This window comes from Tauraco erythrolophus, chromosome Z (assembly GCF_009769465.1).
Source record: "Tauraco erythrolophus isolate bTauEry1 chromosome Z, bTauEry1.pri, whole genome shotgun sequence".
NCBI lineage: Eukaryota > Metazoa > Chordata > Aves > Musophagiformes > Musophagidae > Tauraco > Tauraco erythrolophus.
In genome coordinates this window covers 686782-702878 of record NC_141496.1, presented here as the reverse complement: position 1 = coordinate 702878, position 16097 = coordinate 686782, and the positions used below count along the sequence as shown (strand labels likewise).

At 42.7% G+C, this 16097-nt stretch overlaps 1 protein-coding gene across 1 annotated transcript in view; it reads left to right on the top strand.

Moving 5' to 3' along the window:
- WDR7 (WD repeat domain 7) overlaps positions 1-16097 on the top strand; it is an 87359-nt gene that overhangs the window by 24840 nt on the left and 46422 nt on the right. The window contains exons 17-19 of the mRNA XM_086628839.1: positions 2236-2354; positions 2801-2924; positions 5134-5247. Coding sequence (XP_086484965.1) covers positions 2236-2354; positions 2801-2924; positions 5134-5247 — 357 coding nt within the window. The remainder of the gene's footprint in view (positions 1-2235; positions 2355-2800; positions 2925-5133; positions 5248-16097) is intronic.

Below are 16097 nucleotides of genomic sequence, written 5' to 3'. Positions count from 1 at the left end.
GATGCAGTTTACAAAATAAACATGACAGATGCTCCTTGGAGTAACGTGCTTGAGCAGTGCTCTCCTACAGGTGCTCACCCTATGCTCCTGCTTCAGCTTCGGTCCTTTCTTTGCGGTGGGGTTGAGGTTCTTCGGATGGGGACACCTTGCAAATGAACCTGGAATAAAACTGACCACCAGTAACACGTCCTGTGCCAGTTTCGAGTGGCAGCTGGGGCAGCCCAGGTTTAAAAGGGCTTATTTCTGGAGTTTTTAAGGAGCAGCACGACTTCCAAATGTATCTAGATGTAGGAAAGAAGCAGCAAAAGTCCCGTTTGGGACATTCCTAGCCCTAGCTCCCCAAAGGCACGTTTGTAACTGCTTTCTTTACAGGTCCTCTGGTCTCCTCCAAAAATGCAAATTTCTCTTAGTGTATCCGTGTTTCTCCGCAGCTGCATGTCTTCCCCTCACTGGCATTGCACTTGTAAAACCAAAAATATTTATTTTTTTTTAAGTTTAATGTTATCACAGTTTCCTCCGGTTTCGTTTTGTCATCCTTCAGTGATACTAATCTGTTTTTCAGAAGCTGCTATCCTCACTTTCCTTATTTTTATTTTTTTTTTTTTTCTCTTTATTTCTTCTTCTTTCCTCTGCAAGTTGCTCCTGCTGTTTCTTCTAGCACTGAAGCTGGGCACTCTGGCTCTGACACTGCTCCTACTTTACATACCTGTTTCTTAGTCAATGAAGGTATTCTTTCCTCACTTTTCTATTTTTTATTTTCTACTAAAGTCCCTTATCATTGTTATGACATGATTTTAATTTGGGAGGAATTTTTCTTTGCAAGGAAGAGGGGGTTTTGTATGTTATTTGCCATTAATACTGGTAGGGGTGAGCAGATCCAGCTGGTGTGACTGGGCTGTAAATTCTCAACTACTCTACCAAATTATTTTTTTTTTTGGTGCTTATGAAAACTTAGTGTTTGTTTAAACCACTTGGGGTTTGTGCTGGGGATTTTTATTTTTTTTTTTTCTAATACCTATTTATTCACTCAATGAAGAATATTTTTCTGCCAAAAAGATGGCACAAAACCCAAACAAAAATCCCTTGTATCCCTGTCAGCAAGTTGCTTTAAATCCGAATTTTTATGCCCTTTTTACTAAGCTATAAATTCCTGCTTTCGTGCATCTCAACTAGTAGAAACAGTGCTCTCTAAAATTAGAAATCCCTCTTCTTAATCCATTTTTCTTGAAGGAAAACTGACATAACGATTTCTTTTTTTTGTAGCACCGTGAAGAGCTTTATTAGTTCAAAACATTTAGATTTTTTGGGCTCAGGATTGCTGTCAATTTAAAAATATATCTAGCCATGCTCACCTAAGTATTTTTCCAGTTTCTCAAGTGTAGAGCACACCAGTAAAAGAATTCTTTTAGTAGAGTTCTTTACAAGCATTTTTACAAGCTGGGTTGTTTGAGCTCGATACGCTTATCTTTACTGGTTTTTAACTACACGGTATTGCAGGCTTGTAGTAGGGACACACCTGAGTAAGCATGCTGGAGTAAGATTTAGGTGGAAAGATAAGGATAACGGACAAACACGTGCTTGTACGTGCTTAGATACCTTTTAAAAGGGGACAGAAAACGTGATGTCATCTTTGTAGTGGAAATTCAGACGTTTTCTGTGATGGAATTATATCCCCCTTGCATGTAGGACATGAAATCTGATAAGTTATGTTAAGGGGCATCTGAATTTTGAACTGAGAACCACGGCTTATGATTTTGGGGGGAGAAAAAAAAAAAGCCATAATATTTTAAAGCCTTTTTTTGCATTGAGTATGTACGTTGAGTCTATTCTGAAGGCTGCAAGTGTAAATCCAAGCATGCCACTGGATACTGGAGTCTTCCTGGGAGGAGCTGGAGAGGAAGAGGGATGTTTGTCTTTAATCAGGTCTGATTTGAGGCAATCTTCTGCTGCTGCCTCCTTCAACCCTTGCATGTGTTGCAAAGATGTGGCCAGGGAGTTCCCAAGGCATGACTGCTGCCTGGAAGAGCTCGTTCCTACCCGAGACAGAGATCCAATTCTGTCGTTCTGCTGCAAAATCGATTCTATTTTGATTTGCTTGCCCCTCTCCCTCTTTCTCCCACCTTCTCCCAAAGACCCACACCAGTCACCAGTGTAAATTTCCTTGCCAGCAGTTTGAATTTCCAATTTTTGCAGGGTTTATTGTGCTCATCTTCCTGTTGTGCTGTGTTTGAGCAGGGTGGAGCCAGCTGGCTGCTATGCACTGCGTGATGCTCCCGGACCTCTTGGGGCTGGATAAATTCCGACCTCCTCTTCTGGAGATGCTGGCTCGCCGGTGGCAGGATCGGTGCTTGGAGGTGATTTTTTGAGTAGCCAGGTTTTTGGGGGGTTATGTTGTCTTTTACTGATCACATTTTCCCTTAATTTGGAAAAAAAAAAAAATGTAATTCTCTTCTGACACAAGTTCCTGCAGTTTTTACATCAGATTCAGTGAGTTCATTTTCCAGTTAACCTGTTAAAATGTTGAAGAAGCAATCATGTCTGAATATATCTGTTTTTTTTTTTTACCTTCTGGATGGTGTACATATTTTTTAAAAGAAATTATTGGATTAAAAACTTTCATGAAGTTTTGGTTTAAAAGTATTGGATTAAAAACTTTCCAACTTTGGAAATGAAGGTCTTCTGAAAGCTTCGTTTCGTTTCCTGTAGAAGTTTTTTCTTTTCTTCTTGCTAAACTGTACCAAAAGCATTCTGATGAATATTTGATATAGGAGTTGGTGTGACGTTCCTGTTGGTTTTACAGGTGAGAGAAGCTGCCCAGGCCCTGTTGCTGGCAGAACTGAGAAGAATCGAGCAGGCAGGTCGGAAGGAGACCATTGACGCGTGGGCTCCGTACTTACCGCAGTACATCGACAGCGTTATATCACGTAAGTAATGCTGTGTCAAACCTGAGAGTACCTTGGTTGCTAGATAAAAGGGGAAAAAAAGGCATTTTGTACACAAAAATTATGAACAATACTACAATCCAAGGGAAATTCTAGGGGGGAAAGAAATCTAGGGTTATATAGAAGAGTTTCTTGACGTTTTCCAAGTCATTTCACGATCATGAAATCACTTCAGGTGGCTAATGTTGATTAGGTAAATCAAATTCTTCACTACATGCCGTTGGGATTGTCTCTTGCAAAGGCTGTCCTTGCTGCTGAGGGGTGAGGCTGTAGTTTGGGGTCTCCAGGGAGGAAACCTGCTAGGAAAAGGGCTGATAAAATTCCAAGGTGCTGGTGGTGTGACACCGAACGTTCCTTTTCAAAGAACGTGTCATTAGGTTGTAGAAATTGTTGGAAAGGGAACCATTGGTTATCAAGTGCTGCAAGGAGATACCAGATGAAGAATATCCTCCAAATAAATTAAATGGCTACAGATCACTATTTAATCTGTTGTATTTTTCTCCCAAATACCTATTTTTGGTTATCTGTTGTTATTAAGCAGAGGTTGTAGAGACTCTAAGAGTATGTTCTTGGAAGGTCTGTCAGCATCATGAGATACTCCATCCAGTTATCCATCTAGAAACTTGCTTTTATAGAATAATGCCCAAACCCATCTGCCTTACATAAAAAAAATAGGAAAAATTTGAATTTTCCTGAATGAGAACATTTCCTTTTAAGTCTTAGGTGTTCATCTTTCTTAAAATGAGATTCTTTTTTCACCGAGGAACGTAGTTTCTATTCCGAGAAAGATCTCTAGTAAACACCAATTGATTTTTGAGTGATGTGTAATAATCTTATTAAATCTAAATTGAATGCATAAATTACATGGAAGGCAGTGCTTTAGAGTGATGTTGGGAATTGTTGGTAAGACTAAGCTGTTGTTAATTACAGCCTGTAGCCATGCAGCGTTTGCCTTATTGCAGGGATGTTGTTGCACGGTTAGATGCGCAGCCAGCAGGGAATAACAAGTGAAAGTATGTTGTGTACACGTGTCGAAGAGCCTCGATTCATATTGATAGATATCTGTGCCATTTTGGGGTGTTAGGGTGTATTTTTGAATTGATCTTCTGAGGTCAGGTATGCTCAGTTGGTAGAACATAGCTGTAGTTGCCCTTTACTCTCAGGAGTAGCTGCTAGGGCAACTGTTGATGATTGCCTACAGGAAAGATGGGGAGAGGCTGTTCAGGAGGGCCAGTTGTGATAGGACAAGGGGTAATGGTTTTAAAATAGAGGGAGGTAGATTCAGGTTGGATATTAGGAAAAAATTTTTTACCATGAGAGTTGTAGAAACACTGGAACAGGTTGCCCGGAGAGGTGGTGGATGCTCCATCCCTGGAGACGTTCAAGGCCAGGTTGGACGAGGCCCTGAGCAACCTGATCTAGTTGGAGATATCCCTGTTCCTTGCAGGGGGGTTGGGCTAGATGACCTTTGAAGGTCCCTTCCAGCCCTAACCATTCTATGATTATATGGAGACATATTAATTATGGAGTAATTAAAGATTTTTAACTGGGCTGAGTATAATGTGGTGAATTATAACTTGAATCATGCGGTGCTACGTGGTACAGCTTGATGTTCGTTACGTAGCTTCTAATAGCAACCAGCAGATGCATCCTAACCCAAATGACTTGGAATAAGTCTGCTGAATTAATATACTCTGAAGGTCAAAACTACTCTGATGGGAAAAACTGCACTTTTTTTGGTGAGAGATGAAGTATTGGAAGGAGATGTCAGAGGACTCTTGCAGAACTTGCTGAACGCCGTATTTCATGGCTAAATAAGTTGTTAGTGTGTAATATGTGTATCTGATATTGATGCTAGAATCATAGAATCATAGGATGGTTAGGGCTGGAAGGGACCTTCAAAGGTCATCTAGTCCAACTCCCTGCAAGGAACAGGGATATAGAAGATGGAGGGAAAAAAAGAAAATACAAGAGAAAGATTTACAGTGGGGAAAAGATTTTTAACAGACAGATTTGTGAAAAGTCTGCATAATGAAGGGAAACCAGGAAATAGTTGCTCTTTTTATGTTTCGTTGCATTGCATAGTTCAGAATATCAAAAGATAATGACTTTTTTTTTTTTTTTCTCCTGATGTGAAGATGCTGTCTACCAACATCACTGACTTCTGCGGGTGTTTGGTTGTTTCTTTCAGCTGGAGTAACCACGGAAGCCATTCAGGCTGGCAGTGCAAGCCCAGATTCCTTGGGAACAGAAGCAAAAGTTCAGGAAGAGGAGCATGATCTGGTTGACGATGACATCGCAGCAGGTGAGCGTGAACATATAATAAATGTGTTATTTTTAGACAGACGAGGTACTGTGCAGAGGAGATGGAACACTTTCTGCCAAATAGCATATTTTCCATGAGTAAATGAAATACTAAGGCTGCCTGTGAAGAAGTGTGTGCTGGTAGAAATGGAATTACTCAAAAGTAGAAGAGTTGTAGACAAAAACTAAATACCTGCTTAACTGTAACTGCTGTGATATTACGGTGTCACTTCTGAATCGTTATCTATGGTAATAGTTGTGTTTTGAGCTCTTAGCTCTGCCTGCAACCCACATATTTACCTTGTAATTCTTGAAGAATAAGGGCTTTATATGATCCTTTAGAGTTATCCCTGAAATTATTTACCTTGATGAAAGACCTGATGTAAGGGTGCTTACCCTATTCTGAAGTGGCAGACCATACAAAAATAGGCATCTAGTTATAAGCAGTTATCTTCTGATTCTTTTTCATGCTTATTTATTCATTTTATCAGGAAAATAGATGCTCAATATCAATATCCTTGGAATGTGAATGACTACACTGTGTATTTTAGCATCACACTGCTGATTATACAGCGTGAAAGCTGTCTTTTTTTTTTTTTTTTGATGGAGCTTTATATAGATTTTTGTGGAAGTCTGGAAGAAAACTAGTTATTTCTGCTGACCTGGAGATGATCAGTGTGACGGATCTCGGTTTGGGTCAGTCTCTGGTTGAAGGTGCCTGAGACAGGGTGGTGGAGCAGGGAGAATTAACACAGGTTGGGAGTAAGAGGCTGACTGGAAATAGCCAAGAGGGAGGTAGGATGCTGGGAATGTCTTTAGCAGGTAGGGGACGATGCAGGACTTGTCAAGAAGCAGCAATGAATAGGAAGAAAATAAAAAATAAATTAATGAGTGGGCTTGGCGTATCCTGAACGCAGATTTCCCCAGGTTATACATCAGATCAGTGTTTCCTTCTGGAACATACACCATCTCCTTGGCTCCACATCTGGTAGGAACCTTTTGGTTCTTTTTCTGGGAAGTTTTGAGCATAGCAATGTTGTAAACAAGCCTGTGTTATATCTGGGACCAGCTTTCTGCCTTTTCCATGTCCTGCGTGCTTTTCACGGGCAAGAGATTGAAGATGGGCTGATTTACTGGAGTAAGTTCCAAATTTCGTGTGATTTTTTTTTTTGCTAGACTGAGTTTTGAGCTTTTCAGAAAGCTGGCCACTATGTTGCTGAGGTCTGGTAGTATTTTATTTACAGAGAAAGTGATTCTGTTATTAAAAACAGTTGAGCTTGAAAAAAAGTATCCTGATTAAAGGCAAAATTTCAGTCTACAACGGAACACAGTTAGTTTTGTGTTGGTAGAATACCAAAAAAAAAAAAGTTTTGAGGCAATTTAAACTTAACCTTATCTTAAAAAATATTAAGGTGTAGTAGCAGTAGGATTTATTGCTATTTATAACTAAAATGTTTTTGCTTAAATAATTCACATATGGACAACAGTGTTTTTTCCTAGTTGGGCATAAAATCTACTGGCTTCAGTGGTCAACCTTTTGCTATTTATCATGATGGTAAATTGGTTTTTTTTCGGAAAAAAAAAAAAAAATAATTTTAGGTTTGTGATTTGTAATCTCTTTGTATTTTTAGTGTAATTTTAGGATCCAAGCTAGCATCTACGTTTTATTTCCAGTACCAGATACAACTTTCTTTCGATTCTACTTGAGCCAACAGAAAGGTTTATCATTTTAGGAAACGCTGTGATACAGCACTGCCAATTGCTGCATCAGGGTAGAGGGGAATTGAATCGGAATGCAATTTATTCCCAAGGGTCTGTCATTCCAAAAAGCTGGGAGATAAGGGAGGTGGACTGCTTTAGCTGCAGAGATAAGGGTTACTGGTGGGTCCAGTCCATCTCCTCCTGCGTGCTGCCGTGACGGGTTAGTGCACAGAAAGGGAAGGACTAATGGTCAGCCTTCTCCTGGTCCCCTGGTGATGCCTTCTCCAAAGAAGGAGAAGGATCTGTTTGGAAATCTCTTCTGGCAGGGTCAAGCAGTACAAGGTGGTGTAGAACTACTCTTTGCGTAGCCCTGTAGCCAAAAGGAGCGTCGGACTCGGACGTCTGGCTCGTGCGTTGTACAGACCCTGTTGGTTCTGATCCCAGAGAGTTCCAGTGGTGCACTTACAAGGGTTTCCATGGAAAACAAAACCTAGGAATGCTGCTGATAAACGGTCGTCAACTTTTAATCTTTTAAATTAAAGCTTCAACGTCGACGTTTCATCTTTTCAATCTCTTCTGTCTATAGTCACAAATCTATTTTTGTGCATAATGAGAAGTATTTTTAAACAACAACTATCCTTTGACTGGCAAAGTTAGAAGTGAGAAATATTGCTAAATTAACCCATATTCCAAAATTAAAAATAGCCCTTTAATCAGTGCTCAAAGATTCAGCAGTGGAAGGGCAGGGATTGTGTTTCTTGTGGTTCATCCTGTATCGTACCGCCCCGTCGCCGCTCTCCGGTGCAGACGTCATATACTATGTTTTTTTTTCTTAATTTTTGTTAATTTTTAATAATATATTGGGCTTCTGGACTACTTTGGTGCTTTCTCCTCCTTCTCTTCTGTACTGCTGGAGCTGGACTTTGAAGCAGGAGCGACAGGTGCCGTTGCCCGTTGCATCCCTCCCGTTACCGGCCAGGCTTCCGCTGAAAATTTGGGGTGGAGTGGTGGTCCACAACAAATGAAACCATCTGCCATCCCCAGCAAACACACCAGTGACCCACTGTTCAGCACAATGAGGGGGCCAGAAGAGTCAGTCTCTGGACAAAGTTCCTGCTGGGTTTCTTTGAAGTAGGTTAGACTGAACCTGGGCACCTTCCGTAAACCCCGTCACGTACGTTTTTGTGTCTCCCAAGCCCACCGTAGAGAGATCAAAGAAGCTTTTAATTTGTATTTAATCACTCATTGGAAAACCACCTACCATATCATGCACTGACTATTGTGTAAAACACCAGAAAAGTGAGGTTTTTTTTATGATCTTCAAACTTCATCCCTTTCAGATGCTAATTAAGAAAATACACAGAGACTCGTCTCTGACACTTGGGCTTTTCTGTTACAAGGAAAATTGGAATGTGAATTCATAACTGGAGGTTATTTGACATGTCAGAGTTCATTTTTAGTGGGATTTTTGTCTGTGCTAATAGGAATTTTGAAGCACCTTGAGAAACGTGCCCAGTAGGTAATTGTGTACCAAGTTAACTGAGAATCTGGGTTCCTACAGTTTGTAATTAGCTGTCTACAAGGAAACACGAAATTATGGCTTAAATTCTGTTCTTTTTTTTTTAAGAGAACGTAATTCATGGAAAAACACTGGGGTTCTTCAACAAAGCTGCACAAATTTGAAAAGATACGGGCAGATGTCGCCCAGTAAACACCATTCAGAGCTCCGGGCTCGACATCTGTCCGAACGGCGCGCGCCGGCGTCGGGAGAGGGCTGCACGGATTCGTTAGGGCAGTGCTCCTTCAGGAGAACTGGTTTGTCTGGGGGGCTGGCGGGGTGGTTTCCAATTAACAGAGTTATTAGCATGGCAGCGGTGCCAGGGTCCGTGCCCAGCCCGGCCCGGTGGCTGCGGAGGAGCTGGGCAAGGGCTGCCCCGGAGCTGGGTACCAACGGGCTGCCAGCTCGTGGGTGGTTATCACGATTGTATCGGTTTAGAAATCACTGGCACTTCTAAAATTGAAATCTAGATTTCAAAAAAAAAAAAATTAAAATTAAAAGTGCCTTGGCTGAAAAAGCTAGCAAGGAAGAAGTTCAAAATTGGCAATATGGGTAGGTTTGGGGCACTAATTCGGATTGCAGCATCATGAAATGTCTTTGTGGGAAGCACCATCAGTTTTTCCTTCGTTTTTTTTTTTCAACTTCTGAGCCACAAAGCTGCAAAAAGGAAAATCTTGGACGCCTGGACACACGTGCTGGCTGCCCGTGTTCAGCGGCTGCTCGGCTGGAAGGTGCCATCCCAGGGACCATCTCACCTTCTGAGGTGTCGTACTCATTTGGAGGCCACAACTTGTATGACAGGAGCAAATTTTAAAAGATGCTCTCTCTACTTTTTTGATGATATACAGCTTCATACTAAAGTTTGCAGAATGTCTTGAGTAGGACAGTCCTTCCACCTCTTATTTTGCGTGTGGAAGTGGGAAGTTGGCATCAGCGTGTGCTTTATACATCAGTACTTGGTGAAGATCCAGCTGGGGACTCGTGTCTGAAATTCTTTTGTTGGTGGTTTGGTGGCAGATGTCCTTCTTCCAGCGCTGCACGGTCCTCCCTTTGTGCCGCAGTCGCTCTGAAAAATCATATTAACTTGGGAAAAGCGGGGACCTTTAGTCTTGCAAGCAACTTTGGAAATTTGGGAAGGTTTTTTGGTTGAAGTTGACTGGACATCTGTAGTTTGAGATCACTGGCCACCATTTATGATTTTTTTTTTTAAATTACATAGATGTTTCAAGGCCAGGTTGGCTGAGGCTTTGGGCAACCTGGTGTAGTGGAGGGTGTCCCTGCCCATGGCAGGGGGGGTTGGAACTAGGTGAGCTTTGAGATCCCTTCCAACCCAAACCAGTCTATGATTCTATGTTAAGTGAGGTTTAAAACTAAAATTTAATTTATAATTACGGATAGCTTCTTAAAAGAACCAAACATGGGCAGAGTTGACTTGTGTGGGTACAGAACATCTCGTGCTGGTGCCTTAGGCTCTGCTTTGATTCGTGAAGGAAGAGAGAAGGTCTCCATGGATCCAGTGCTCTCCTCACCCCTGGGTGCAAAGCCCCTGGTGTCGTCGGAACGCTTTCTGTAGCGCTGACGATGGGCAGGCTGCATTTCTGGGGGTGATGCTTTCTGAGGTCCCCTCTTCATCACTTTAAAACACGTTTGCTCCATGGACTGCTCTTGTGACTTGATGCCTTATCACTTCTTCTCACCTATTTTCCTTCTCAGAATATCAGGTGTTGTCTAAGCACTAAGTCAGATTATGTTGGACTTCAGCAAATATTTCTCGGTGTTGAAATCCCAGAACTAGCTGTGGGCACCCAGTAGCACGATAACCTGCTGAGCAGAAATTGTCAACGAGATGTGAAACAAGAGACGTAGTCATAACCACATCATTGCCTTACACGTGGCCTCTTCCAGGGTTGGAAGAGTAAATTTTGCACATGTTTAGTTTTGGTTACTTTTTTCATTGTTGACGGACCTTTCTCAGTTTTTTTCGAAGGTGTTTTTTAGCTACACGTAATTCTTCTGGTTTTCCATGCAAACCACACTTGTTCGTTCCAGTTTTGCACGTCTTGATGATAGGAGGAACATAAAACATGGAGGGTTTTGACTGAGGTCAACGTTAAGGGAGCTGTTATCACGATTTCAGATCATGAATCTTCCTTCAGGATGAAAACCAAAAGCTGGGATGAGGAACCAGGCTGACATTTGAACAATAAACAGCAGGTACCAATTCTGTACCTTCAGGCTTCTGCCTTTGGGTTTCTGAATTCCTTCCCTACCTCCTTCCAGTAACTCAGGCAATTCAGATCCTGGGTTGTCCTTCAGGTACCTAAAACAGGTGATGGGAATTCCCCCAGGCTGTCCTTGCTCCATGAGTGGGATTGGAAGGGAAGGAGGATACCTAGTCAGGACCTTGCATCGTTTGAACAAGTGAAGAATTGCAGCTGGCTGGACTAGTCGTGTTTGAAAACATTTCTTGTAGTTAGTTGCAAAAAGAGAAATTGTGTCCTTAGTTTGTGGTGTGGTTTTTCTAGGCAGCTTGATGAAAACGTCGAAGTTCTGAAGACCCGTTCGTCTTGGTGCTGTCTGATGTCGTTTTTCTGTATCTTCTGGATAGTCAGGTTTTTAAGCTAGTGGGTTCAAAACATCAGTTACTTTAATAGTATATTAAAAATCTGATGGAAATTTAAAAACAAACAAACAAAAAAAAAAAACCACAACACAGCAATACCTTATTGTGTTGGAAATTGTTCGTTTTCACATTCAGCTGTAGTTTGGACAGCTGTAACTGTTCAAGAATAAAATCAAAAGTTAAAAAAAAAAATAAAATTAAAAGTTAAAAAACCAATAAAATTAAAAGTTAAAAAAAAAAAAACGTTAAAAGGTTATCATTTCAGTAGTACTTTTTATATGCCAAAAAAACTTGAATTTTGCCTACTTCAGCAAGAGAGGTGATGCTTGAAGTTCACACCTTTCATCCTTTTACCAGTCTGTGATAAACAAATAGATGCTCTAAGATTCAATAGGCCATTGCAGCGTAAAAGAGCTATTCCGAGGCAATTAAACTGCCTTTTTTCGTGCCGCCGTGGGAGCGTGCCCTTTCACAACCTTCACTTGATTTGTGGGGATTCCAAATTCGCTTCCAAGTCTTGTTTGCTGACAGCTTAAAGCTTAATTGACTGAAAGCCAAACAGAGTGTGGGCTACATTCAGCGCCGGAGCCCTGGAGGGCAGCGCCGCGTCCCTCCCTGCCCGTGCCACCCCGTGGCATCACCCTTCGACAAGGTGGGACCCACTCCATGGGGGCACCGCGGCGGAGGGGCGTTGGGCGTCTGCGGTTCCGGCACCACGTTGGGGCTTCCTCCCTCCTCACTGCTGCCTATCCAAAGGGATACTGGTTTTTCCAGTTTGCTGGCTGTGGTAGGTGATGGGGAATCAGAAATGGAGATTTTTAAGTCTTGTGGGTCTCACCGTTGCGTTAAAAACGATCCCGCTGAAAGGTCAAGGCTGCTGTAGGTTGAATAAAATGTTGATGGCTATTCAAGACCACTGGTCTAAAGGCTCTCTGTGTTGCTAAATGAGCAACAAATAAATAGTAAAATGGTGGTTTTCCCAGATTACTGGAATTCTTTTCCATCCCTAGAGTGAACCGTGCACGTGTAGCTATAACGTGGCAACAGGACATAGCCGGCGCGTGGAACAGGGCTGACAGCACCTCCCTGCACCTGCGTTTGTGGGTTAAATTGGGGAAAAAAAAAAATCCTCATCTCAGCCTAAATCCTCTTGGTTGTGCTTTTTCCTGAATATTTCCACGTAGAAAAAACTGCTTTATTGTGGGGTGCGTAGGCTTACCTATGTCTAGGGAGAGCGGAAACTCAAAGAGTAAAATTTCTGGAATTGTCACTTATAACAGCTAGTAAAAAAAAAATATATTTACATTTATCTGCCTTTAGTTATGTGCAAATTAATTTTTTCTAGTGTGAGTGTTAATAACATGATCTTTCACTATCCTGTAATATTTGGCTTTCCCAGTGGAATTACAAATTGTGTCTGATTTAAGGAGTTATTTAAATGCTCAGAGTCTCCGTGCGTCGTTTCGGATGGGGGATGACCCAACCAAACGTCACCCTGGTAAAATGAATCCTCAAGTTATGAAATACTTTGGACTGTCCAGCTTCCAACAGGAGTAAATTAGTTGAAGGTGATGATTGCTTAGTGGAGCTTGCTGGTGAAAATGTTTTGGTTTTTTTTTTTTTTTGCTCCTCTGAAGAGGAGAACCCATTTGTTCGCTCGCTTTTCGGAAGCGAGCAGATGTTTTCAGCGCCGGGTTCGCAAAGCGTTGGTGAAAAAAGGGAGGTTTATTGCTAAGAGAAAACAGGTCAACCTCTATGCTGGTGTATTCCAAAAATGAAATTTATTGTTACTGAATACCTGAAGTAAAGAGATTATTAAATGTTTTTTGGAGGTTTATTAGCATGTCACAGGCAGGTACGTAGGTGAAATCAGTTGGCTCGTTACAAAGCACTAATTGGCCCTCCCATCAGTCTACTACAAAAAAAGTTGCAGTGAGGCCAGATTAAAATCTTTAATTGCCTGAAAGTAATTAATACACGTCACCGTCACTAGCTTTCACCTGAAGGCCTGAAGCAGCCTGGGATGAAGGCAGTGCTCCTCAGCTTTTCCGTGTACGGAGCGGGTTTGGCAAACCCAAAGTAGACGCAAAGAGCGCCGTACTCCACGTTTGGCTGTTGGTTTGGTGCAAGAGGAAGTCAAGTAACTTAAAACCCTCCTTTGTAAAATGTTTAGGACGTGCTCAGTGGATGCAACAGGCTTGGCAGCGCGTTGGCCAAGAGTGGCATGTCCATCCCGGAGCACCGATGAGCACGGGGGGCCCTACCGATGCCAAGCGGGCACCCAACGAGTTCTTTGTAGGCGCCGTACTCCACGTTTGGCTGTTGGTTTGGTGCAAGAGGAAGTCAAGTAACTTAAACTTTCATTTGTAGAACGTTTAGGACGTGCTCAGTGGATGCAACAGGCTTGGCAGCGCGTTGGCCAAGAGCGACGTGTCCATCCCAGAGCACCGATGAGCGCGGGGGGCCCTAAACCGATGCCAAGCGGGCACCCAACGGTTCTTGTAGGCGCCGTACTCCCCGTTTGGCTGTTGTTTTGGTGCAAGAGGAAGTCAAGTAACTTAAACTCTCGTTTGTAGAACATTTAGGACATGCTCATGGATGCAACCAGGCTTGGCAGCGCGTTGGCCAAGAGCGACATGTCCATCCCAGAGCACCGATGAGCGCGGGGGGCCCTACCGATGCCAAGCGGGCACCCAACGAGTTCTTTGTAGGCGCCGTACTCCACGTTTGGCTGTTGGTTTGGTGCAAGAGGAAGTCAAGTAACTTAAACTTCATTTGTAGAACGTTAGGACGTGCTCAGTGGATGCAACAGGCTTGGCAGCGCGTTGGCCAAGAGCGACGTGTCCATCCCAGAGCACCGATGAGCGCGGGGGGCCCTACCGATGCCAAGCGGGCACCCAACGAGTTCTTTGTAGGAAGAAGGGATGATGGCTGATGGGATTTTAATGGCACATCTCTGGTCTGAGAGGCACTTAGCGCTCGGCGCGTGCCGCAAAAGCCGATTTCTCCGAGCTTCCGACAGGTTTATTTGGTCTCACCTTGAGCGCAGCAGTGCCATATGGATCGCGGCGGGCTGGATTTAAAACACCGGTGGCTTAAAAATAGCACCACCTATGCAGAAGCAAGTGGGCATCTTAACCCTTAAGGCTGCCAGCAGCTCCTGGTGGGATGCTTTGGCCGGAGGCTGGCAGGTTCGTTATCCTGGAAACTACCGGGGTTCGTTAACAAGTTGGAATTTGGCGGTAGAGCGTGTTTCGTGGGGCACCGTATGGATGAGCTACGGGGGCTCGCACGTGGGTCAAGACCCTTTGGTTTGAGAAAGGGTCTGAAATGAAAGATTTCACAAGATAAACTTATTTTTTTTAGCAATTTTTATAAATCTTTTGGTGGCCCCAACGGTCTTTTCGAAAATAATATTCTCTACTTGCCTAATAAATGATTCCAGAGCATTCTTTTGCTCATCCTTACCTAAATTTCTTTTCAAGTGTGTTATCAAGCCCTCCTTTCACTATCAAAACATGTAAATCAAAAAATATTTATACCTTATCAGAGAGAATACAGGAAAATTTTGTAAAATGTATTGGTTTTTTCTTATGTGGCTCCTTCTCTGCTATTTTTTAGGCAGATATCTTTACAAAACACGGCAGGAGATTTAATGGAAAATGACTAATTGTTGTGACACTAAAATGCCTGTACTTCTTTTTTTGAGTAAATTTGATTGGAACAGTGGTTGGTTTTTTTTTTTTTCAACCCTATATGGATCATGCTGCAGTGTGGTTTGGTTTTAACCCTTCGTAGTTCTCACCTCAGATACTTCTAGGACTAATAAAAAGCTTCAATCTTGATACAAATACCTTCAACTTGGCAGCACCTGGTGACGCATCTCACCCCGGCTCCATGGCCTTTCCCAATTTTTTCTTTAGATATTATTTTAGCAGAAGAGGCTTTTTCCGTGGTCTTTAGCATCATCTTTAGCACAAGCGTTCCGAGTGCATCCAGGGACTGAGGAAATCAGGAACACGTGTGAAAATTTACTGGCTGCCAGGAGACGTTCCCCAATTTCCCAAGATCCAGGCAGGAACTTCAGCTCCTGAGTAGAGGCTGAGCAGTGCAGGAAGGAGTCAAAGAAAAGGTAACCTTAGCCACAGCTTTATTTTTCCTTCTTTTGGTCCAAATTTTCTCCCCTGTATTGCATTTACACTCTGATAGTAGGAACAAATAATATTTAAGAAAAATGTAACTTAAAAAACCAAGGTGGTTGTTCCAAACTAAGCCAAAACCGTTGAGACGAGAAGAGACTGCATGAGTAATTTAAGATTTGATTATTTTTTTTTTTAAATAAAAGGCTCTTTTTTTGTAAGGAGCTGGATGAGGTGAGATGGGTCAGAGTTCTCTGAGCATCACCCAGGGGCTGCTGCCTGTCCCCCCCAGAGCATAGAATCATAGAATGGTTAGGGCTGGAAGGGACCTCCAAAGGTCATCTAGTCCAACCCCCCTGCAAGGAACAGGGATATCTCCAACTAGATCAGGTTGCTCAGGGCCCGTCCAACCTGGCCTTGAACGTCTCCAGGGATGGAGCATCCACCACCTCTCTGGGCAACCTGTTCCAGAGCATCCCTCACCCCCTCTCCTTTTTCCGCGCTGGGCTCCTGGAGGATCCTTCTCTGCTGTGCCAGTGGAGGGAGCTCGGGATCTAGGAATGGCTGCACTTTCAAGCAATCAAAATACTTTTAATAATGTGAGGTTAGTAACGAGTACCCACAGTTTTTTGTAAGGTTAGATACGCCGGATCGTTGCCTGTCTTTCTGCGTTTTCCTCCTGGTTGCTTTCTTCATTGAATTTCTTCAAGAATTGTTATTTCTTGAGAAGATTTTTCAGTTGTGATTTATCGTGAGCTCGCTGGCTTTGTAAGCTTTCAGGAGGTGCTGAAATGACAATAATTCTTCTGGATATAATCTTAAAAACTAGA